The sequence below is a fragment of the Notolepis coatsorum genome (assembly GCF_963971535.1).
Source record: "Notolepis coatsorum genome assembly, chromosome: 11".
NCBI classification, from domain to species: domain Eukaryota; kingdom Metazoa; phylum Chordata; class Actinopteri; order Aulopiformes; family Paralepididae; genus Notolepis; species Notolepis coatsorum.
Window position 1 is genome coordinate 123,482,831 of NC_140175.1, and position 25,744 is coordinate 123,508,574.

Below are 25,744 nucleotides of genomic sequence, written 5' to 3' on the forward strand. Positions count from 1 at the left end.
GGGTGCTATCGCTTCCGCTCGCGAGACGCCGATCTACGACGCACGCGATCAGGAGCGAGCTCCCGGCGGCGCGCGAGAAGCCAAGCTCCCCGCGCCAGGCCACCGACCGGCTAACCGTAAGCTATGAACATGTAAACAATGACATAACACTCACCCAGACAGGCCGCCGTTCTGAACCCTCCTCACTTTTTAAGAGAAAAGAGAAACAAGACGTCAACACCGCTTCACAACGGTGACAATAACACGTCCGGCGGAATCAGCACAGTACCAACTGGCCTGTATAGCTGACTTTGAACATGAATCTGCCGCTATCGCACATTACATGCACATATCCCCTCGTGAAGGAATACTCTCATTTGGATATGAAAGATGGGGTCTTAACACGGTGACAGAGAGAATCCACTCGTCCAGAACACACAGGGATCACCAGTGTCAATGGTCGCGGCCCACTAGTTAAAACTATAATGGTCGCCAGACCAAGGCCTTCTGTCGCCTAGACGGCTAAACAAAGGACCCTAGCCTGGGGCCGGTTTCCATAAACTTTGTCTAGTAGCCCCCATAGCACTAACAGACAAGTGGAGCCCGCCAGCAAACACTACTCACCCAACCTGGAACGCACCGCTCCTCACAACAGCGGCATGTCCGACAGTTCAGCTGTGGCCTGACAGGTTTCACCCCAACAAACACAGCAAGGAACTGCAGTTGAGAAGCATGCAGCGGCGTGCTCCCAATACGAAAACCGGTGGAGGGTTTGTAGAATGATCATCATCTTCTAGACACTCCAGTACGAAGACAATATCGCCGTATTTTCTCGAAAATAGTGAGAGAGAAAATAAAGATATGATGTCAACGTATCCTTGTTTCCCAAGCTGTTCCTAATCTAATTTCTTCCATCATGGTGTCAAGTGTGGGGATCTACCGAGGCACCTCTTCCTTGTGGTGAAAGCGAGAAGGAGGAGAGCAGGTGACCACACACCTGCTTATGAAGGTAAGCTGATGAGGGGTGTGGTCAGACTAATACTGGTATTAGAGGTACATTTGTGGTTTATTCAGTACGCGTGCACGTACGCGAGATAGTGCAGAAGGCGAAGCCAAGCTGAGCCCTAACGATACAGAACACACTGTTTTCACTAGAGGACAACAACACAACCAGCTGTTAACACACTGTTTTCACTAGAGGACAACAACACAACCAGCTGTTAGGACACTGTTTTCACTAGAGGACAACAACACAACCAGCTGTTAACACACTGTTTTCACTAGAGGACAACAACACAACCAGCTGTTAACACACTGTTTTCACTAGAGGACAACAACACAACCAGCTGTTAACACACTGTTTTCACTAGAGGACAACAACACAACCAGCTGTTAGGACACTGTTTTCACTAGAGGACAACAACACAACCAGCTGTTAACACACTGTTTTCACTAGAGGACAACAACACAACCAGCTGTTAACACACTGTTTTCACTAGAGGACAACAACACAATCAGCTGTTAACACACTGTTTTCACTAGAGGACAACAACACAATCAGCTGTTAACACACTGTTTTCACTAGAGGACAACAACACAACCAGCTGTTAACACACTGTTTTCACTAGAGGACAACAACACAACCAGCTGTTAGGACACTGTTTTCACTAGAGGACAACAACACAACCAGCTGTTAACACACTGTTTTCACTAGAGGACAACAACACAACCAGCTGTTAGGACACTGTTTTCACTAGAGGACAACAACACAACCAGCTGTTAACACACTGTTTTCACTAGAGGACAACAACACAACCAGCTGTTAACACACTGTTTTCACTAGAGGACAACAACACAACCAGCTGTTAACACACTGTTTTCACTAGAGGACAACAACACAACCAGCTGTTAACACACTGTTTTCACTAGAGGACAACAACACAACCAGCTGTTAACACACTGTTTTCACTAGAGGACAACAACACAACCAGCTGTTAACACACTGTTTTCACTAGAGGACAACAACACAACCAGCTGTTAACACACTGTTTTCACTAGAGGACAACAACACAACCAGCTGTTAACACACTGTTTTCACTAGAGGACAACAACACAACCAGCTGTTAACACACTGTTTTCACTAGAGGACAACAACACAACCAGCTGTTAACACACTGTTTTCACTAGAGGACAACAACACAACCAGCTGTTAACACACTGTTTTCACTAGAGGACAACAACACAACCAGCTGTTAACACACTGTTTTCACTAGAGGACAACAACACAACCAGCTGTTAACACACTGTTTTCACTAGAGGACAACAACACAACCAGCTGTTAACACACTGTTTTCACTAGAGGACAACAACACAACCAGCTGTTAACACACTGTTTTCACTAGAGGACAACAACACAACCAGCTGTTAACACACTGTTTTCACTAGAGGACAACAACACAACCAGCTGTTAACACACTGTTTTCACTAGAGGACAACAACACAACCAGCTGTTAACACACTGTTTTCACTAGAGGACAACAACACAACCAGCTGTTAACACACTGTTTTCACTAGAGGACAACAACACAACCAGCTGTTAACACACTGTTTTCACTAGAGGACAACAACACAACCAGCTGTTAACACACTGTTTTCACTAGAGGACAACAACACAACCAGCTGTTAACACACTGTTTTCACTAGAGGACAACAACACAACCAGCTGTTAGGACACTGTTTTCACTAGAGGACAACAACACAACCAGCTGTTAACACACTGTTTTCACTAGAGGACAACAACACAACCAGCTGTTAACACACTGTTTTCACTAGAGGACAACAACACAACCAGCTGTTAACACACTGTTTTCACTAGAGGACAACAACACAACCAGCTGTTAACACACTGTTTTCACTAGAGGACAACAACACAACCAGCTGTTAACACACTGTTTTCACTAGAGGACAACAACACAACCAGCTGTTAACACACTGTTTTCACTAGAGGACAACAACACAACCAGCTGTTAACACACTGTTTTCACTAGAGGACAACAACACAACCAGCTGTTAACACACTGTTTTCACTAGAGGACAACAACACAACCAGCTGTTAACACACTGTTTTCACTAGAGGACAACAACACAACCAGCTGTTACACACTGTTTTCACTAGAGGACAACAACACAACCAGCTGTTAACACACTGTTTTCACTAGAGGACAACAACACAACCAGCTGTTAACACACTGTTTTCACTAGAGGACAACAACACAACCAGCTGTTAACACACTGTTTTCACTAGAGGACAACAACACAACCAGCTGTTAACACACTGTTTTCACTAGAGGACAACAACACAACCAGCTGTTAACACACTGTTTTCACTAGAGGACAACAACACAACCAGCTGTTAACACACTGTTTTCACTAGAGGACAACAACACAACCAGCTGTTAACACACTGTTTTCACTAGAGGACAACAACACAACCAGCTGTTAACACACTGTTTTCACTAGAGGACAACAACACAACCAGCTGTTAACACACTGTTTTCACTAGAGGACAACAACACAACCAGCTGTTAACACACTGTTTTCACTAGAGGACAACAACACAACCAGCTGTTAACACACTGTTTTCACTAGAGGACAACAACACAACCAGCTGTTAACACACTGTTTTCACTAGAGGACAACAACACAACCAGCTGTTAACACACTGTTTTCACTAGAGGACAACAACACAACCAGCTGTTAACACACTGTTTTCACTAGAGGACAACAACACAACCAGCTGTTAACACACTGTTTTCACTAGAGGACAACAACACAACCAGCTGTTAACACACTGTTTTCACTAGAGGACAACAACACAACCAGCTGTTAACACACTGTTTTCACTAGAGGACAACAACACAACCAGCTGTTAACACACTGTTTTCACTAGAGGACAACAACACAACCAGCTGTTAACACACTGTTTTCACTAGAGGACAACAACACAACCAGCTGTTAACACACTGTTTTCACTAGAGGACAACAACACAACCAGCTGTTAACACACTGTTTTCACTAGAGGACAACAACACAACCAGCTGTTAACACACTGTTTTCACTAGAGGACAACAACACAACCAGCTGTTAACACACTGTTTTCACTAGAGGACAACAACACAACCAGCTGTTAACACACTGTTTTCACTAGAGGACAACAACACAACCAGCTGTTAACACACTGTTTTCACTAGAGGACAACAACACAACCAGCTGTTAACACACTGTTTTCACTAGAGGACAACAACACAACCAGCTGTTAACACACTGTTTTCACTAGAGGACAACAACACAACCAGCTGTTAACACACTGTTTTCACTAGAGGACAACAACACAACCAGCTGTTAACACACTGTTTTCACTAGAGGACAACAACACAACCAGCTGTTAACACACTGTTTTCACTAGAGGACAACAACACAACCAGCTGTTAACACCACTGTTTTCACTAGAGGACAACAACACAACCAGCTGTTAACACACTGTTTTCACTAGAGGACAACAACACAACCAGCTGTTAACACACTGTTTTCACTAGAGGACAACAACACAACCAGCTGTTAACACACTGTTTTCACTAGAGGACAACAACACAACCAGCTGTTAACACACTGTTTTCACTAGAGGACAACAACACAACCAGCTGTTAACACACTGTTTTCACTAGAGGACAACAACACAACCAGCTGTTAACACACTGTTTTCACTAGAGGACAACAACACAACCAGCTGTTAACACACTGTTTTCACTAGAGGACAACAACACAACCAGCTGTTAGGACACTGTTTTCACTAGAGGACAACAACACAACCAGCTGTTAACACACTGTTTTCACTAGAGGACAACAACACAACCAGCTGTTAGACACTGTTTTCACTAGAGGACAACAACACAACCAGCTGTTAACACACTGTTTTCACTAGAGGACAACAACACAACCAGCTGTTAACACACTGTTTTCACTAGAGGACAACAACACAACCAGCTGTTAACACACTGTTTTCACTAGAGGACAACAACACAACCAGCTGTTAACACACTGTTTTCACTAGAGGACAACAACACAACCAGCTGTTAACACACTGTTTTCACTAGAGGACAACAACACAACCAGCTGTTAACACACTGTTTTCACTAGAGGACAACAACACAACCAGCTGTTAACACACTGTTTTCACTAGAGGACAACAACACAACCAGCTGTTAGGACACACTGTTTTCACTAGAGGACAACAACACAACCAGCTGTTAGGACACTGTTTTCACTAGAGGGACAACAACACAACCAGCTGTTAACACACTGTTTTCACTAGAGGACAACAACACAACCAGCTGTTAACACACTGTTTTCACTAGAGGACAACAACACAACCAGCTGTTAACACACTGTTTTCACTAGAGGACAACAACACAACCAGCTGTTAACACACTGTTTTCACTAGAGGACAACAACACAACCAGCTGTTAACACACTGTTTTCACTAGAGGACAACAACACAACCAGCTGTTAACACACTGTTTTCACTAGAGGACAACAACACAACCAGCTGTTAACACACTGTTTTCACTAGAGGACAACAACACAACCAGCTGTTAGGACACTGTTTTCACTAGAGGACAACAACACAACCAGCTGTTAACACACTGTTTTCACTAGAGGACAACAACACAACCAGCTGTTAACACACTGTTTTCACTAGAGGACAACAACACAACCAGCTGTTAACACACTGTTTTCACTAGAGGACAACAACACAACCAGCTGTTAACACACTGTTTTCACTAGAGGACAACAACACAACCAGCTGTTAACACACTGTTTTCACTAGAGGACAACAACACAACCAGCTGTTAACACACTGTTTTCACTAGAGGACAACAACACAACCAGCTGTTAACACACTGTTTTCACTAGAGGACAACAACACAACCAGCTGTTAACACACTGTTTTCACTAGAGGACAACAACACAACCAGCTGTTAACACACTGTTTTCACTAGAGGACAACAACACAACCAGCTGTTAACACACTGTTTTCACTAGAGGACAACAACACAACCAGCTGTTAACACACTGTTTTCACTAGAGGACAACAACACAACCAGCTGTTAACACACTGTTTTCACTAGAGGACAACAACACAACCAGCTGTTAACACACTGTTTTCACTAGAGGACAACAACACAACCAGCTGTTAACACACTGTTTTCACTAGAGGACAACAACACAACCAGCTGTTAACACACTGTTTTCACTAGAGGACAACAACACAACCAGCTGTTAGGACACTGTTTTCACTAGAGGACAACAACACAACCAGCTGTTAACACACTGTTTTCACTAGAGGACAACAACACAACCAGCTGTTAACACACTGTTTTCACTAGAGGACAACAACACAACCAGCTGTTAACACACTGTTTTCACTAGAGGACAACAACACAACCAGCTGTTAACACACTGTTTTCACTAGAGGACAACAACACAACCAGCTGTTAACACACTGTTTTCACTAGAGGACAACAACACAACCAGCTGTTAACACACTGTTTTCACTAGATGACAACAACACAACCAGCTGTTAACACACTGTTTTCACTAGAGGACAACAACACAACCAGCTGTTAACACACTGTTTTCACTAGAGGACAACAACACAACCAGCTGTTAACACACTGTTTTCACTAGAGGACAACAACACAACCAGCTGTTAACACACTGTTTTCACTAGAGGACAACAACACAACCAGCTGTTAACACACTGTTTTCACTAGAGGACAACAACACAACCAGCTGTTAACACACTGTTTTCACTAGAGGACAACAACACAACCAGCTGTTAACACACTGTTTTCACTAGAGGACAACAACACAACCAGCTGTTAACACACTGTTTTCACTAGAGGACAACAACACAACCAGCTGTTAACACACTGTTTTCACTAGAGGACAACAACACAACCAGCTGTTAGGACACTGTTTTCACTAGAGGACAACAACACAACCAGCTGTTAGGACACTGTTTTCACTAGAGGACAACAACACAACCAGCTGTTAACACACTGTTTTCACTAGAGGACAACAACACAACCAGCTGTTAACACACTGTTTTCACTAGAGGACAACAACACAACCAGCTGTTAACACACTGTTTTCACTAGAGGACAACAACACAACCAGCTGTTAACACACTGTTTTCACTAGAGGACAACAACACAACCAGCTGTTAACACACTGTTTTCACTAGAGGACAACAACACAACCAGCTGTTAGGACACTGTTTTCACTAGAGGACAACAACACAACCAGCTGTTAACACACTGTTTTCACTAGAGGACAACAACACAACCAGCTGTTAACACACTGTTTTCACTAGAGGACAACAACACAACCAGCTGTTAACACACTGTTTCCACTAGAGGACAACAACACAACCAGCTGTTAACACACTGTTTTCACTAGAGGACAACAACACAACCAGCTGTTAACACACTGTTTTCACTAGAGGACAACAACACAACCAGCTGTTAACACACTGTTTTCACTAGAGGACAACAACACAACCAGCTGTTAACACACTGTTTTCACTAGAGGACAACAACACAACCAGCTGTTAACACACTGTTTTCACTAGAGGACAACAACACAACCAGCTGTTAACACACTGTTTTCACTAGAGGACAACAACACAACCAGCTGTTAACACACTGTTTTCACTAGAGGACAACAACACAACCAGCTGTTAACACACTGTTTTCACTAGAGGACAACAACACAACCAGCTGTTAACACACTGTTTTCACTAGAGGACAACAACACAACCAGCTGTTAACACACTGTTTTCACTAGAGGACAACAACACAACCAGCTGTTAACACACTGTTTTCACTAGAGGACAACAACACAACCAGCTGTTAGGACACTGTTTTCACTAGAGGACAACAACACAACCAGCTGTTAGGACACTGTTTTCACTAGAGGACAACAACACAACCAGCTGTTAACACACTGTTTTCACTAGAGGACAACAACACAACCAGCTGTTAACACACTGTTTTCACTAGAGGACAACAACACAACCAGCTGTTAGGACACTGTTTTCACTAGAGGACAACAACACAACCAGCTGTTAACACACTGTTTTCACTAGAGGACAACAACACAACCAGCTGTTAGGACACTGTTTTCACTAGAGGACAACAACACAACCAGCTGTTAACACACTGTTTTCACTAGAGGACAACAACACAACCAGCTGTTAGGACACTGTTTTCACTAGAGGACAACAACACAACCAGCTGTTAACACACTGTTTTCACTAGAGGACAACAACACAACCAGCTGTTAACACACTGTTTTCACTAGAGGACAACAACACAACCAGCTGTTAACACACTGTTTTCACTAGAGGACAACAACACAACCAGCTGTTAACACACTGTTTTCACTAGAGGACAACAACACAACCAGGTAGGTTATGTTCAGCCTGGCTGGGGCTAGCCATGGTCTAGTTTAGTTTAGTTTACTCAGTTTATTTGATCAGGGACAGTGCATATCAATCAACAGTTATACATTTATAAATGAATACAAATAAAAAAAACTGTAAATATGCCAACATTAGCAGGGTTGCTAGTAGGGGTGGAACGGTTCACAAAATACACGGTTTGGTTCGTATCACGGTTCTGTGCTCACGGTTTTCGGTTCGGTTCGATATATATGTTGTTTTTTATTAAAACATTTTAAATGTAACACTCCAAAAATGTAAACATGCTTCTCATTTATTTGAAAAAGAAAAAAAAAAGTTTACAACGGTTTGCCTTAAATAATGTTTGGCACACAAAGACCGAACTGACTGAAAAATATAGGCTACATTTGTCAAAGTATTAACTTAGTGCAAACAAACAAAATAATTAAACCTTTCTATTTTGTGGCCACATTATAGACAAAGACCATCAACATAAAGTATGCATATGCTCAACCAGCACTAGACTTTCCTTTCTTTAAAATAAACACAAAAAAACAATGTCAACAATGTTTAAATTCTCTGAAGATTAGTTTTCCGCTTGAATTTACAGTGCAGTATTTGAAATACAATGAAAGGAATATGGCTGGATTTCTTATCAAAAGTAAAAGTGTCACTGTGTTATTTAAAATAAATAAACAAAAAATGTATTAGAAGGCCATCAATATCAAATGCAGCATAAATCAAACTAACACACACACAGTAGGCCTACTGTTTCAAAACAACACTACTCTGTTCATTCTATTTTTCTTCTTTTTCGTACATTGTCTTCTACATTTATTTAGACTAACATTATTTAAATATTGAGTGCAAGTTGTGCAACACAGTAATTGTGAAACGGTGGTGAATTAATGTAATTCACACACAGAACTGTCTATGGGTTTGGGGTCCCCACGGACCATTTTGTGTGTGGTACCTTCGTTCTCGACTCTACCTACAGTGGAAGTTGAGTGGAGTCGACTCGAGTTGATACCATCCAGTGGGAAAGCGGCAATAGTCCCGGTTGGAGTTAGTAAACACAATGTTAGCCTTCTTGGATGTTGAATAAACGTCATTGTCTTTCGACACCCCGCCTCAGACTCCCATTTTATCCTCTGCTAGCTACGGTAACATTTCATTGATGTCTGATAATGATTTCACTGGCTGTATTGGAGCTAGCGGGCTACCAAAGTGCGTTGTACTTGTAGCATCACAAACCGTGCTAATGTTATGGCAAGATGTGTGTAGGCCTATGTAATGTTAATGCCAAATGTTTTAATGTCGTAATGAAGATTGATTTATATTGCGCTTGCCATTTCCACGCACTTTCTACGAACTGACAGCACCTGCTGCTGCAGCCGGCGCTTCACCTCTCTGTGCCAAATGAAGACAATTATTATTTTTTTGCATCCCCTGAACCAAACAATACCCACACGCGCCGAACCGAACGGTGTACGGTTAGAATGCATACCGTTCCACCCCTAGTTGCTAGTTTTCAGTTGTAGTCCCTGGGCTAGATGTTTAAGCCAGAAAAGAAACAGACAAATAGAAGGACATTAAAGCTAATATAAAACATATTCTGTACATTCACTCACTAGGCAGTCGTGCATCTATATAATAAAAACAGTGTACAGGGACAAATCAAAGCCCAACATGTATAAGCACCGTATAGGCAGGCACATATATGGCAGGCACACATATACATAATCATAAATCACATAACCACATAATCACAATCAGGACAGTCAGGCAAGCATACGGGGGCTGGGCAGCTGGACTGCGACGTGACTTGCTAATGGTCACAGACCTGATTTTGTAACAGCCATGATTTGAGTGTGTGTGTGTGTGAAGGACCTTGAGTGTATCAGTACTGTGGATGTGTGATGGGATGGTGTTCCAGAACTCTGCAGCTCTGATCGAGAAGGCTGATTTGCTAAATGCGCTTTTCCTAGCATGGTATGGTCTGGTTGGGTTTGTGTCTCCACAGGGAGGATGTGGTGGTGATGGACGACAGACACAGGGAGGTCACTACTTACTACATGATCGGGGCCCAAAGACGGCCCCTCCTGATTCTGAGAGCAGGCAGAGAGAAGAAGAGAGACAGACAGACAGACAGACAGACAGACAGACAGACAGACAGACAGACAAGACAGACAGACAGACAGACAGACAGACAGACAGACAAGACAAGACAGACAAGTCAGACAAGACAGCCAGTTAGAAAATAAAAGCTGCAATGGTGGTTTCAAACATTCAACACTCACACATCTCAATCTTCTCTCCATCTCAATCAGGGAACAAAATTTACTTTTTGGCTTTCCAGCCAAGGTGGCTGGTAGATTTAAAAAACGACCAGCCAGGCAGATTTTTTACCAGCCAAACATTTTAAATATCTTTTTAGTATATCGCCATGTGTTATTATTACTATATAATACTCTCATATGCAATTTTCAATTAATATCATAAACAACATAAGGAATATTAGCATAATTCTGAGTGGACTGAAGGAATGACTCAGTGTTAATAGTTTTAAATGCAGATAATTTATTAACTAAGGCTGTCAAAGTTAACGCGGTATTAACGCGTTATCGCCCGATTCTATTAACGCCACTTTTTTTAACTCACGATTAACTTTTTCACATTTTTTAATTTTTTTTAAATATTTTAAATATTTTTATTATTAGACTTCACTTAGGTGTATTATTGATACTCTCATTGATACTATGTTTGTTTCTGACTCAAAGTGTGTGTGTGTGTATGTGTGTGTGTGTGTGTGTGTGTGTGTGTGTGTGTGTGTGTGTGTGTGTGTGTGTGTGTGTGTGTGTGTGTGTGTGTGAGAGAGAAAGAGAGGGGGGGGTGTGTGTTCTCAGCCCTTGTGTGGGTTAATGTAACACGTTCCTAACGTTTTCTTTCCCCTATTATTTCATGCACTTTATTCATTGTTTTAAATTATTATTTTCTTTTAAGTTATTATCTGTTTTGAATTTGATGCAAATTTGCAATGCATGAGGGTCATCCTTTTGTGTTAAATGGCTGCATAAAGCAAGCATTTGTTGACTCTCATGTTGATAAGAGTATTAAAACTTGAAAAATATCAGTTTATGGTAAAAAAAAAGAAAATGCGATTAAATTGCGATTAATCACGAGTTAACTATGGACAATCATGCGATTAATCGAGTTAAATATTTCAATCGATTGACAGCACTTAAAACATATATATTTAGTGTAGGGCTGTCCCGAATACCATTTTACAGGCTTTGAATACTCCTTGGTGTTTCCGAACGAGTATTCGAATACTATTTCTCAAAAACACTATTCAAAACAATAAAGATTAACATTTCATAATTAACCAATCAATCACAAATCATGAGTGTTGACTACCATTCTGTTCTATCCAGTAGCAACCCGAGACCGTCACCATCAAATTGCCTTGGCAACATGCATTCTGATCACCGTTGTACTACCAGTATGCTTCTGCGGAACCGATCTTTTTCGTTTTCATTTCAAAAAGGTTTTCCGTAAACACGAAATCGCCTCAAGAAATATGTGCGTCCAAACGAAACCCCTGAAAAATACAAAATACAAAATAGTACAAAATAAACGTCTTTCAATAGCTTCAGTGTTTTAGACTTTTATTAGCTCTTTTATTTTGAAACCCCCCGACCGGAAGTATTATTGTTGTTAACGTTAAGTAACTTATGTTCCGCTGGGAAAGACTGTTCATCACTGCATACAATTTGAAGTAAGCGGTGCACGGATCTCATGCTACGAACGGACACACACACGGACACACATCACGTATAGAAGCAACTGCTGACAACAGAAGCTATTTATTTTATGTAAATCTGGAAAATTCAGAAGGTTTACACGCCAGAGTGGCTGAGTAGCCTCCGTAATTTACCAGCCAAAGAGTAAAGAGCGTTTGGCCGGTGTTAATTTTGTTCCCTGATCTCAATGCAACTCAATCTTCTCTCCATCTTAATGCAACTCAATCTTCTCTCCATCTCAATGCAACGCAATTTTCTCTCCATCTCAATGCAACTCAATCTTCTCTCCATCTCAACGTAACTCAATCTTCTCTCCATCTCAACGTAACTCAATCTTCTCTCCATCTCAACGTAACTCAATCTTCTCTCCATCTCAATGTAACTCAATCTTCTCTCCATCTCAACGTAACTCAATCTTCTCTCCATCTCAACTTAACTCAATCTTCTCTCCATCTCAACGTAACTCAATCTTCTCTCCATCTCAACGTAACTCCATGTCACCACGTTGCATTTTCCCCACTTTCTCCTGACTCCTGATAACTTGTAAAACACTAATAAAGATCTCAAGGTGTCACATTAAAGATCTCAAGGTGTCACATTAAAGATCTCAAGGTGTCACATTAAAGATCTCAAGGTGTCACATTAAAGATCTCAAGGTGTCACATTGCATTTCACTTAAAGCTCGTAACTCAAAACCCATAAAACAGGTCAAGTCAAGTCAATAGTTGTATTTGTCACGGCATACAAGCATACAGTGAAATGCGGGGGGTCTTGCCCGCAACGATTGTGCAATAATACAATAATAAGAATAGGATGAGAATAAGACATTTGTGCAATAATACAAGTAATAAGAATAAGACATAACAGGTATATGTACATAACGTTTACAAAAAGCATGGTAAGACATGCTAGGTCCTGCGATAGTGCAATACACTGTTAGCTACGGATGAGGCACTGGGTCTTATGTACACTATTATACAATGCTATACTATACAATCTACAGTTATTGTAACTGAGGGGTACAATTCCCTGACTGTATTGATAAGTATGGTATCATTAAACCACTACCGCTTGATGTACTTTAACTTCTGGCCATACAGTACACGATATCTAAGTATGATGAACACTTTCCCACATATGAAATCAGGTCCACACAAATATAACAGTCGAAGGTTTAATATAGCAAAAGGTATATACAACATTCACTTAATTACATTTATGATTTGAATGCACTTGTAAGGCAAATGAGTATTCATAGGCAAATCAACACTGAATGTCCAATCTCTGGTTACGCAGGAAGCAAGTATACAACCTGGTTCTTTAGGGAACTATAGCGATGGTACTTAAGGATTATAGCGGGATACTAAAGGGGTCCTGCTGGTTGTAAGTCAGTAGGGGGGGGGGGGGGTTTGGAGAGCCGTCAGCTGCATCCCATCTGGCCAACGATTCCTGGGGAGAATTCAGGTACAGAACACATTGCCCGCAGGATCTTGATCCACAGATGAATACACTTGGGCCCTCTTGTAGACGGTAGCTGTAGGCTGTAGGTCCACAACGAAGGAGAAGCGAGGCGGCCTCGGTCTGGGTTGAGCGCCGTCTCACCTGGGCTCCTCTCGGGGGTAATTCCAACACTCACCGGCGTTGGCTGTTATCCGCTCCACAAATCAAAGCACCCAAAGCAAATAGATATTCCATGCCGTATAGGCTCAGCAGTCGTCCGGGTAGGTAATCCAATGTGCAGGTCCACTCGTCCTCGCCCAGAACTCCTCGGATGAAAGCACCACGCGTGGTCTGCCCAGCCTGGTTAAGACTCTAGATAACGCGAGGAAACGATGGGGGTGCTGCTCACTTTAGAACTCTAACCGAACGATGCACCATACATAATAGACTATTATTACTTAATAGAAATACGGTGCCAAACTATGACAATTCAGCTATGAATTTACACGAGGTCTCAATGCCTATTCTGGGGCCAAATAGGCCATACTGCACCACACGTGGGTCGTGGGTGAGGCTTCACGTCTGTTACTAGGTTGGAGGGTAAAGGACTAATGGACTAAAAGAAAGTTCTACTTTACTTGCGCCATATTTATATGCACGGTGAACAAATAGTACCATTCGTATTTCGGTAGCCGTATTCCTACGCGGAACCGGGGCTAGTTGGGACATGTTCGTCGGCACTATTGAACTTGGCTCAAGGGGCTTGTCTGCTGGCGCCAGGTTCTTGTCCAATGAGAGAATGAACTATTATGGGCTGTAGTAGACTAAAGGGATATTCAGTGTATATGTACAAAGAATATACAAGGGATATCAAAACGATATACAAATACTATTAAATATATATCCATAAATAAATATATATATTCGGTTTAATCTGATCCTTCACAACAGTTATACTATGTGTCCTTATGCTAGCTTGCTATATCCATCTGTTTACTATACAAGAACCACTCTGTTCTTTTTTTTAAAGTGACCTTTCATTGTGTGAAGTGACCGTTGAGTGTGAGTGTGTGCAGCATGTGTGTGTGTGTTCATGCTAATAGTGACTGCTAGTGTGTGAGCGTATACAGTGTGTGTTGTGTGTGTGCTCATGTGTGCTTGTGTGTGGAGAGTTCAGTGTTCAAAATGCAGGTGGGGGGGGGTATGTACATGTTTGCAGGATTACAACTTAAGGTTAGAGTACATTGGAAATTCCTAGAATCTGTAATGCTGTCAAACAGGCAGAAGAGACCCGCTTGGTAGTATTGCACTATTGGCCTAGTTTGCGTTTTCTGTTGTGGTCTGATGTGTGGGTTTAGTAACTTATTGACAGAGGGGCTCTTCTGCCTAGAAGTTGCTGTTTTGTGGCATTACCAGGGGAGGAAATTAGGCCACTTTACTCGCCAAATGCGAGTATTTTTTACGTTTGGCGAGTGATTCATGAAGACCACTCGCCAGTCTGGCGAGTATACAAAAAAACAAAAACATTCTGCAATCACTGCACTGGCAAGCGGTGCGCGTCTTCTGAGTGCTCGCTTTAGTTGACAGTGCCACGAGACCACTGCACAAGACCACCCGCGGACATATAATGTTTAATAAAAGTTTGCGCAGTACTGGCCAACCCGCGGACATATAATGATAAAAGTCCTGCGTTACTAGGCTAGCCATCAGGAGCACTCTCAAACGGATAACGTTAAACACAGCAGAAGATGGAAAACAGACAGACTGACCAACGGGGAACTGCATCCAACCCTAGCACAACCCTCGAGTATAAGTTACTAAGGACACATTTAAATCACAGAGGTGTAATGTTAGTCTACTGGAACTGTATACAGTGGTTAGCTTCTAGTTTTAGCGATAGCTGCTTGCTAGCTAACGTTAGCCCCGTGTGCTCAAAGCAGCCAGCTAGGTGTATCTGTTATGACTATAATGTTTCCAAAAAAGCACCGGACTACGACGTAAGGTTAGACATTTAATTTCATGCTCAAAAGCCCCTGGCTTGCACATCGCAGTCACGAAAGGGGCTAGCTAAGCTCAACCAGTGCACTGTGTACAACAGCACACCAACCCAACTGACGTTACCACAACACTTGACGGTACTTCACTTCACAGCACTGTCGTAAGACCACCGTGCTGTCTTAAAGGCACAGTGTGCCTACCCAGATGCATACACAACATTGACGAGGCTTGACAACCGAGGTTCAAAGTTAACTTGATTGATTGATTGAAAACTTTATTAACAGATTGCAGAATGGGTACAATACAGTACGGCTCAATACACACAATTGTTAAGGGGATGCAGCCCAGAGAAAGACTTTCGTCTTGTTTACATCAGGGTCCCCCATTTTCAATTCATCATAACATATGACATACAGATAGACTACTGCTACATCTATACATTTCACATCTATCTATACACTTCACAACATACTTCGGTTTTTTTCTTTCACTGCCCAACCCAGTCCAACCCAGCATCTTTCACTGCCCAGTTCAGCCCAACCCAGTCCAGAATAGATACCTCTTTCATGTTAATATGTTTTATGCTAATATTGTGAAGAGTAGAGATTAATGTTTTATGCTAATACATATTTTAGAGTAGAGACACGGTGTGATTATTTTACTATGATTGAAAATCTATTTAGACGAAGACATACAAAGAAGTAATTATCACAATTAGCGATTTTTTTTGTCTGGTAAAAAATCTGTTTGGCTGGTAAAAAAAATCAGATACTCGCCAGTTGGCTGGTAAGCCAAAAAGTTAGTTTCCTCCCCTGGGCATTACATATTCTACCTTTAAAGAGGGGAAAAGAGAGATATGGGACAAACTGAACTGCCAAACACAACAACACAATGCAGTGCCCAGAGAAGTGTGTACCCAGTGTGTACCCAGTGTGTACCCAGTGTGTACCCCCTACTGTCTCCCTCTCAGCCTTCCTACTGTCTCAATAAAGAACCTTCTCTCCTGTGTCTCCTCTACTCTGTCTCCCTCTCAGCCTTCCTACTGTCTCAATACAGAACCTTCTCTCCTGTGTCTCTCCTACTCTGTCTCCCTCTCAGCCTTCCTACTGTCTCAATAAAGAACCTTCTCTCCTGTGTCTCCTCTACTCTGTCTCCCTCTCAGCCTTCCTACTGTCTCAATAAAGAACCTTCTCTCCTGTGTCTCCTCTACTCTGTCTCCCTCTCAGCCTTCCTACTGTCTCAATAAAGAACCTTCTCTCCTGTGTCTCTCCTCCTGTCTCCCTCTCAGCCTTCCTACTGTCTCAATAAAGAACCTTCTCTCCTGTGTCTCTCCTCCTGTCTCCCTCTCAGCCTTCCTACTGTCTCAATAAAGAACCTTCTCTTGTGTGTCTCTCCTCCTGTCTCCCTCTCAGCCTTCCTACTGTCTCAATAAAGAACCTTCTCTACTCTGTCTCCCTCTCAGCCTTCCTACTGTCTCAATAAAGAACCTTCTCGCCTGTGTTTCTCCTACTCTGTCTCCCTCTCAGCCTTCCTACTGTCTCAATAAAGAACCTTCTCTCCTGTGTCTCTCCTACTCTGTCTCCCTCTCAGCCTTCCTACTGTCTCAATAAAGAACCTTCTCTCCTGTGTCTCCCCTACTCTGTCTCCCTCTCAGCCTTCCTACTGTCTCAATAAAGAACCTTCTCTCCTGTGTCTCCTCTACTATGTCTTCCTCTCAGCCTTCCTACTGTATCAATAGAGAACCTTCTCTCCTGTGTCTCCTCTACTCTGTCTCCCTCTCAGCCTTCATACTGTCTCAATAAAGAACATTCTCTCCTGTCTCCTCTACTCTGTCTCCCTCTCAGCCTTCCTACTGTCTCAATAAAGAACCTTCTCTCCTGTGTCTCCCCTACTCTGTCTCCCTCTCAGCCTTCATACTGTCTCAATAAAGAACCTTCTCTCCTGTGTCTCCTCTACTCTGTCTCGCTCAGCCTTCCTACTGTCTCAATAAATAACCTTTTCTCCTGTGTCTCCTCTACTCTGTCTCCCTCTCAGCCTTCCTACTGTCTCAATAAAGAACCTTCTGTCCTGTGTCTCCCCTACTCTGTCTCCCTCTCAGCCTTCCTACTGTCTCAATAGAGAACCTTCTCTCCTGTGTCTCCTCTACTCTGTCTCCCTCTCAGCCTTCCTACTGTCTCAATAAAGAACCTTCTCTCCTGTGTCTTCTCTACTCTGTCTCCCTCTCTGCCTTCCTACTGTCTCAATAAAGAACCTTCTCTCCTGTGTCTCTCCTACTCTGTCTCCCTCTCAGCCTTCCTACTGTCAGTGTCTCAATAAAGAACCTTCTCTCCTGTGTCTCCCTCTCAGCCTTCCTACTGTCTCAATAAAGAACCTTCTCTCCTGTGTCTCCTCTACTCTGTCTTCCTCTCAGCCTTCCTACTGTCTCAATACAGAACCTTCTCTCCTGTGTCTCCTATACTCTGTCTCCCTCTCAGCCTTCCTACTGTCTCAATAAAGAACCTTCTCTCCTGTGTCTCCTCTACTCTGTCTTCCTCTCAGCCTTCCTACTGTCTCAATACAGAACCTTCTCTCCTGTGTCTCCTCTACTCTGTCTTCCTCTCAGCCTTCCTACTGTCTCAATACAGAACCTTCTCTCCTGTGTCTCCTCTACTGTGTCAATAAAGAAGAAAACAATAAGAAGAGTGGACTGCCCACTCTTCCTTAAATAATAATAATAGTCCCAACATAGGGTGTGGAGTAGGTATTTAGTTTGTCTAGCCAAGAGCTCATCTTTTATATAATAATAATAATAATAATAATAATAATAATAATAATAATAATAATAATAATAATAATAATAATAATAATAATAATAATAATAATAATAATAATAATACACAGGGCATGGAGTAGGTATTTAGTTTGTCAGCCTCATGTTTTATAATAATAATAATAATAATAATAATAATAATAATAATAATAATAATAATAATAATAATAATAATAATAATAATGATAATAATAATAATAATAATAATAATAATAATAATAATAATAATAATAATAATAATAATAATAATAATAATAATAATAATAATAATAATAATAATAATAATAATAACACACAGGGCATGGAGAAGGTATTTAGTTTGTCTCATGTTTTATATTATAATAATAATAATGATAATAATAATAATAATAATAATAATAATAATAATAATAATAATAATAATAATAATAATAATAATAATAATAATAATAATAATAATAATAATAATAATAATAATAATAATAATAATAACAACAACAACACACAGGGCATGGAGAAGGTATTTAGTTTGTCTCATGTTTTATATAATAATAATGATAATAATAATGATAATAATAATGATAATAATAATGATGATAATAATAATAATAATAATAATAATAATAATAATAATAATAATAATAATAATAATAATAATAATAATAATAATAATAATAATAATAATAATAATAATAATAATAATAATAACAACAACAACACACAGGGCATGGAGAAGGTATTTAGTTTATCTCATGTTTTATATTATAATAATAATAATGATAATAATAATACTACTAATAATAATAATAATATAATAATAATAATAATAATAATAATAATAATAATAATAATAATAATAATAATAATAATAATAATAATAATAATAATAATAATAATAATAATAATAATAATAATAATAATAATAATAATCTCCTCACCTCCTGAGGATCTTCTCGGCCTGCTGCTCGGAGATGTTAACCCCCAGGTCTCGCAGCGACTGCATGATCTCTTGTGAGTCGATGCGTCCTGTTACCACACAACAGAAAGCAAGAGGACAATAAATACATATTCATCAGTTATTGTGTTGCGTTTAATTAAAACTATTTATTATCATGATACACAAATTTTGTTGTGGAATTCAACAAGAAAAAGCAAATAACACATTTCTCACAAAGATTTCTGAAATATTAGAGAATATTAAATGTAAATGACCAATACGATGAAAATCCATTTGATTAACACATTCGGTGCCAGACCCGAGATATCCCGGGTTTTGGTAATTTTTTCTTTTATTAGATATTTTTATTCATTATAGGTTCACGGACCTCAATGTCCCCATACGAATGGTCAGAGAGAGAGAGAGAGTTTGACACCACTAGAAACGGACGTTTAATGTGTGTTAAAGGTGAAGAGCAGTTGCCATGACAGCACGTCACATAGCAACAAGAAAAGGGGCCGGGCCTGTCGTTGCTATGATGATGAATATTATAATGTGAGTTTTCTTGCAGTGTAAGTTAGAACAGGACGCAAGGCTGATACGAGCAGACGTGGAGAGAGAGACTAGAGGGTGGTGGGATGCCTCGAGGAGGCTAGCTTCGGCTAACAAAGAAGGGTTTTCGCTAACGACAAGGCCTCAACCACCATTGGACTAAGAAACGAATCACACAGAAGAGAAGAACCATCAGAGACTTTGAGACGGCTCCCTCCTCCCCTCTCTAAGAGAGGGGGGGGGGGAGCAGCAATGGAGGAGTGCCACGACGACAGGCTTTTGGAATAACAGCCAGGCCGCGATGACCACCCAGCGGGGTGAAAGGAGAGATCATTAGAATAATTTATGTAGTTTCTTTAAAAGACTTTTCAAGGACAATACGAAATGGGTAACATCTGATTATGAGGCTTCTGTTTATGTAATAAACAATGTGTTCCAAGAAAGGTAACATGTCTGACGGTGGTGAATTATTATGATTACGGATTGCATTAAAGAAGACGTCGGAGAAATAAACACAACGCAGAAACTACACAAGCCAACAGATGAAGCGGTGATAAGTGGCTGATTGTGGTTTGCCAGAATCCAACATATTGCATATGTCCCGTAACCGTTCCTGTTTGAACACGCACATACACACACACAGTGGGCCAGTGACTTTGGTGCTATCACGGACTTTCTTTGACAGAGCCTTCAGCGTGGCGTCCCCTACCCTCTGGAACTCTCTCCCCCCTGAAATCCGCAACGCCCCAACCATGGACACCTTCAAAACTGCTCTCAAAACACACCTCTTCACCAAGGCTTTTCCCCATTAGTTAGTTTAGATTAGATTACAAGGTCCATTATCCCTTACCTGCCCTCATCCCCCCTTTTTTCCCTACTTCCCTAGCCCTATTTTTTGTTATGATTGTGAAGCGACCTTGGGTTTCATGAAAGGCGCTATAGAAATTTGATCTATTATTATTATTATTATTATTGCACAGATGTGTGTTTCGTTCCCGTTTGAACACGCACATACACACACACAGTGGACCAGTGACTTTGGTGCTATTGCACAGATGTGTGTTCCGTTCCGGTTTGAACATACACACACTAGGGATCTGCATCTCCATCACGAGGCCGATGCGATGCGCATCTCGATAGGGTGCCAACGATACGATACATTAACGATACATTTGAAGCACCGGGCGATGCGATGCGATACGATTCACCCCCTGTTGAGATACGATACGATTCGATACGATTTGATTCAACATAATGCGATTCGGGGCGATACGATGCGATTCAACACGATGCAAAATAATGATAACATTTTATGGTATGACAGAGGATTTGGTTGTATTCCTTATATGCAGCTTATATTATTATTAAAAATAAAATAATCTACTGTAAGTGTAACTGAGGGGTACAATTCCCTGACTGTATTGAAAGTATGGTATCATTAAACCACTACTGAGTTATGTACATTACTACTGGCCATACAGTACACATGTATATGAGATGAACACCCACACAATAACACGGCTTAACAAGGAAAGTACTGTTTGTAATATTTATTAGAAGAGCACCAAGATTATCTTACATTTATTAAGAATGAGAGTTGCGCTTGTAAGGCGAAGAATGTGCATGAATAGGTCAAGAGCGTAAGTCCATGAGCATATTACGAAGGGGATAATTAATACCACCTGTAGCATAATAATTATATAAGGCACACTCGTAGGTCAGCTGGAGATACTAAGGGGGTTCCCTCCGGTTGTAAGCCAGCAGGGGAGAGGAATGTTCGGATGCAAAAGTCTGGATCAACGAGGAATCAATAAGCTCCAGCTACGGGAGGCGGTACATATACTCCCCTCGATCGGCAGACAAAAGCAGCAGCTATAATCCAAGTATGCGGGACAGCATGGATGAAAGCCAGCCAGCCTCTTCCTAGAGACGGGCTCGAGTGATGCTCCTCACGGGTAAATCCCACACAGCAGCGGGGTAGACGGTTCTCTGCTCCAGCAGCCACGGTACCAAAGCAATAATAATCCAGCCAGAAAAGGCTCTGCATTCACCGGTGTAGATTCTCCTGTGCACGGTACTTCACATTTAACTAGGTCGAACTTGACGTTATTTCACTAAGCTCTGACACTTTTACTATCCTATTCGCACACGGTTCTAAGTGCTCTATTTAGACGCAAGGTTGCTCACTTCACTTGGTCGTTGACTCGTGGTGAAGGCTTCAACTTGTTGGGTTAACTCGTTTGAGGGTAACTAACTGCTGTATCCACCTGCAACGTATTTATACGTAAGATGAATAATCTAGTGCCAACCTCAGTTCTGTCTCGTATTACTGCGCAAACCGGGGCATGTTGAGACATGTCTTAGCGGTGGCTTTGAACTAGACATTGGGGGTATGGCCGTGGCGCCTAGGGGGGTCGCTGTCCAATGGGAGAACGAATATTATGGTCTGGCCTGTACCTAGGTAAAGGGATATTCCGTGTATATATACAAAGAATATACAAGGGATATCAAACGATATACAAATATTATACATGGGATCTCAAGCAATAAATATATATATTCGGTTTAATCTGACCCTTTGTAACAGCCGCCTCCTAATTAGTCCGCACCTAATTAGATAAGCAGAGACAGATTAACCGTCTTGTCCACTACTCAATGTCCGTTGTGAGGAGTAGGGCAATTCACAAAGTCAGTGGGTCATGGTCGTCAGCAAGGGAATCAGGTAGCCTTGGCAACTCTACCAGCCTCGCCACGGGTCGGGCGTATGTCCGTCCCTGGACGAGCACTTCTGCCGCTCTGACCTTTCCGTCGGCACCAGTGATCACTTTGCTTACGCGGCCGGCCGGCCACGCAGCTCGGGGTAGTGACTGGTCTATGATCACGACGACTGTGTCCACTTTTAAATTGTCCCCGTCCTTGACCCGCTTCTGACGGGCTGGAAGGGATGGAGGGGGGGTTAGGAGGAAGCGGGCCTGAGACTGCTTTGATCTGTGCTTGGCTGTGCCTCCACCTCCTCCGTCTGTTTCTCTTGTTTGGTCTGTACCCCGTCTGAGGAGGGGCCGGTTCCGGCCGCCCCATCAAGGAGTCGCTTGGGGTGCTGGGTTCGAGGTCAGCTACGTCTGGAGCGCAGCTGAGGGGGGTGGAGTTCGGAACTCCCTCTTGTGCCCACGGTTCTCTCACAGGCCTCTCGCCTAATGTCAATAGCCTCTCAACGGGCTGTACGGGAGAGTGGCCGGTGTCGCTCACCTTTGTGTGTAGGCAGCGTGTAGACGTGGGTTGACTATCAAGTCCGTAGAGGGGGCCCTGGAGCGTCCACCCCAGTCGGGTCTGAACCGCGACTGGGCATCGTTTGGGTCCGATGTGGGCCGCCTCAATTGGGAGAATGAGGTCCGCGTGGTCGGAGCCGATGAGCAGGGTCGGTGTGGCGCCGTCGATAAGCGGTATAGGTAGTTGACGTAGGTGCACATACTTCGCCATCAGCTGTGGGATGGGGTAGGTGTACTGTGATAGGCCTATGTCGTGGCTGGTGAAGACGTTGGTAATACTATACTGCTTCTCTGGCTGGTCCACCGCTGCTATCTTGAAGGAGACATTTTTACCCTTTATGGTCTTCTGGTCTCTTCTGATGGTACGTATTGTCATTGTTCCTTTGGCACACCGCAGGCCCAACTGGGCTGCGGCGGAAGCGAGGAGGAGAGTCTTTTCAGACCCATCGTCTAGGACAGCGTAAGTGTCCAGGACCTTGTCCTCGTAGCTCAGGAGCACTCTGACCACTTTGATGAGCACTCGGGAGGTCCCGCTATGCTGGTCTATATGGAGCACTCCTGTTGGTCGGTTGCCTTGGATCTTCTGGTGGGCCCCGCACAGTGCTGCGCGGTAAGCGGCGCCCGCCTGGGCCGCCTCACGCCACTGGTCAACTTGGACGGGGTTCAGTGTCTTATATTCGGCGCACTGTGCCAGCCAGTGTCCGCCGTCGCAGTAGGTACAGTAGGGGGCGGTCTGGTGGATCTTCGGTACTGGTGCCACCGCCTCGGCCTGGTACATTACCGCGACGGGCCCACTTTGTTGTCCTGGCGGACGCCTGTTGATGTCATGCAGGACCTCCAAGTGGGCGCCGCCGCACCTGCTACACTTCTTCTTCAAACGGCACTCAGCTGCCATATGGCTGCGCGCGCAGCGGAAGCAGCGGCGGTGGTCTTTGATCCACTGACTCACCTCGTCCGTGGTCAGCTTCTTGAAAGGGTCGCATTGATACAGCCGATGTTCCCCTTCACAGTACTGGCATTCAATCTTCCACTCCTCTTTCGTCGAGGGGGTGTTGTGGTTCTTGTGCTGCGGTACTGATTCGGCTTGGTGCATAACGGTCACCGACCGGCGGTTATCATTTGATCCCCGAGGTCCTGGTCTTGGGCTTGGTCCACTCCACACGAACGTGTCCAGTCGTAGGCTGCTGACTTCTCTCGCGAGGAAGTCAGATAAGTCTAGGAGGGATGCCTCTGGGCCGTTGGGGTCGCGGTGGTCTCTCTGCCGCCGAAAACGGTCTTGTCGGGCGGGAGGGAGCTTCTCTAATATCCTTTCTACATTAGAGTTAGCGTACAGTTCATATATCCCTTTTTCCTTTTGGGACCCCAGCATCCCTACCAGGGACTGTACCTTGATAGAGAGGTCATCCAATGCTCTGTTGTCTCTGGCTGGGGGGAGGCGGTCGATATCTCTTATTTCCTGTATCACGTAGTCCCATATGCGTCCATAGCGCTGGTCGAGGGCTACTAGAGCCGCGGTGTATGGGGTACTTGAGTTGGAATATGCCAGCGCTATATTATGCGCTCTGGGCACCTTCAGGTGCTTGAGGAGGATAGCATATTTGTATGTCTCATCGGGGACGTCGGACATCATAGTCTCTAAGCACATCCGTAGTTCCGTGTACTGTGCTCTGTCCTCGTGTGTAAAATCCGGGAACGTCGGTGTGCCAAGGTACGATGCCATGGATGGCTGGCACATTGGTGAGCGTTGGGGAAGAGGCCTCCTGGGCGAGTCTCCCCGTACGTGTTGTCGTGGGTTGGTACTTGGTGGGTACCGGGGGCCGGGTACCCAGGTGCTGTTCCTCGGTGCTGACGGTGCGTCAAACTCACCCGTGAGTTGAGTCGGGGGTTTGTAGCGCAGTGACTCGGGGCTGAAATCTGGGCTGTACTGGGCCTCCTGGTCCAGAGTACGTTGCTGCTGGTCGGGGCTGTACTGGGCCTCCTGGTCCAGAGTACGTTGCTGCTGGTCGGCTTGACATTCCTCCTCTTCCTCTTCCTCTTCCTCTGCTAGGTCCTGGAGTCTTCTGTTCAGTCTCTCGGCGACGTAGGCCGGTTCTTCCCGGTTGCTGGGTCTCGTATGGACCGGCCGGGGAGGGGGTTCGGAGACGTGGACAGGATCCTCCTGTTGGCGGGGTCCCGGGTCGCTTGGTCGGGTAGGGGAATGTGCCCTAGACCCTTGTCGTGATGATCTCCGGGAGCTCCGTGCGGAGAGAGGGGGTGTCGCCATGGCGATCAATTGTTCTACCATCTTCGCCTGCAGCCGGTCGCGCTCTGCTTCGCGCTGGGCATGGGCGGAGTCGCGCTGTGCTTCGCGGTGGGCATTGGCGGCGTCGCGCTGTGCATTGGCGCTGGCATGGGCGGCGTGGAGCTGTGCATTGGCGGCGTCGCGCTGTGCATTGGCGGCGTCGCGCTGCGCATCGG

At 43.3% G+C, this 25,744-nt stretch overlaps 1 protein-coding gene across 1 annotated transcript in view; it reads right to left on the reverse strand.

The window, feature by feature from the left end:
* The window catches only part of slc25a25b (solute carrier family 25 member 25b), a gene marked incomplete at its 3' end in the record, with an annotated part of 150,441 nt that overhangs the window by 46,753 nt on the left and 77,944 nt on the right, over window positions 1-25,744 (reverse strand). The window contains exons 4-5 of the mRNA XM_084324532.1: window positions 19,471-19,558; window positions 10,576-10,611 (exon numbers count right to left, since the gene is read on the reverse strand). Coding sequence (XP_084180658.1) covers window positions 10,576-10,611; window positions 19,471-19,558 — 124 coding nt within the window. The remainder of the gene's footprint in view (window positions 1-10,575; window positions 10,612-19,470; window positions 19,559-25,744) is intronic.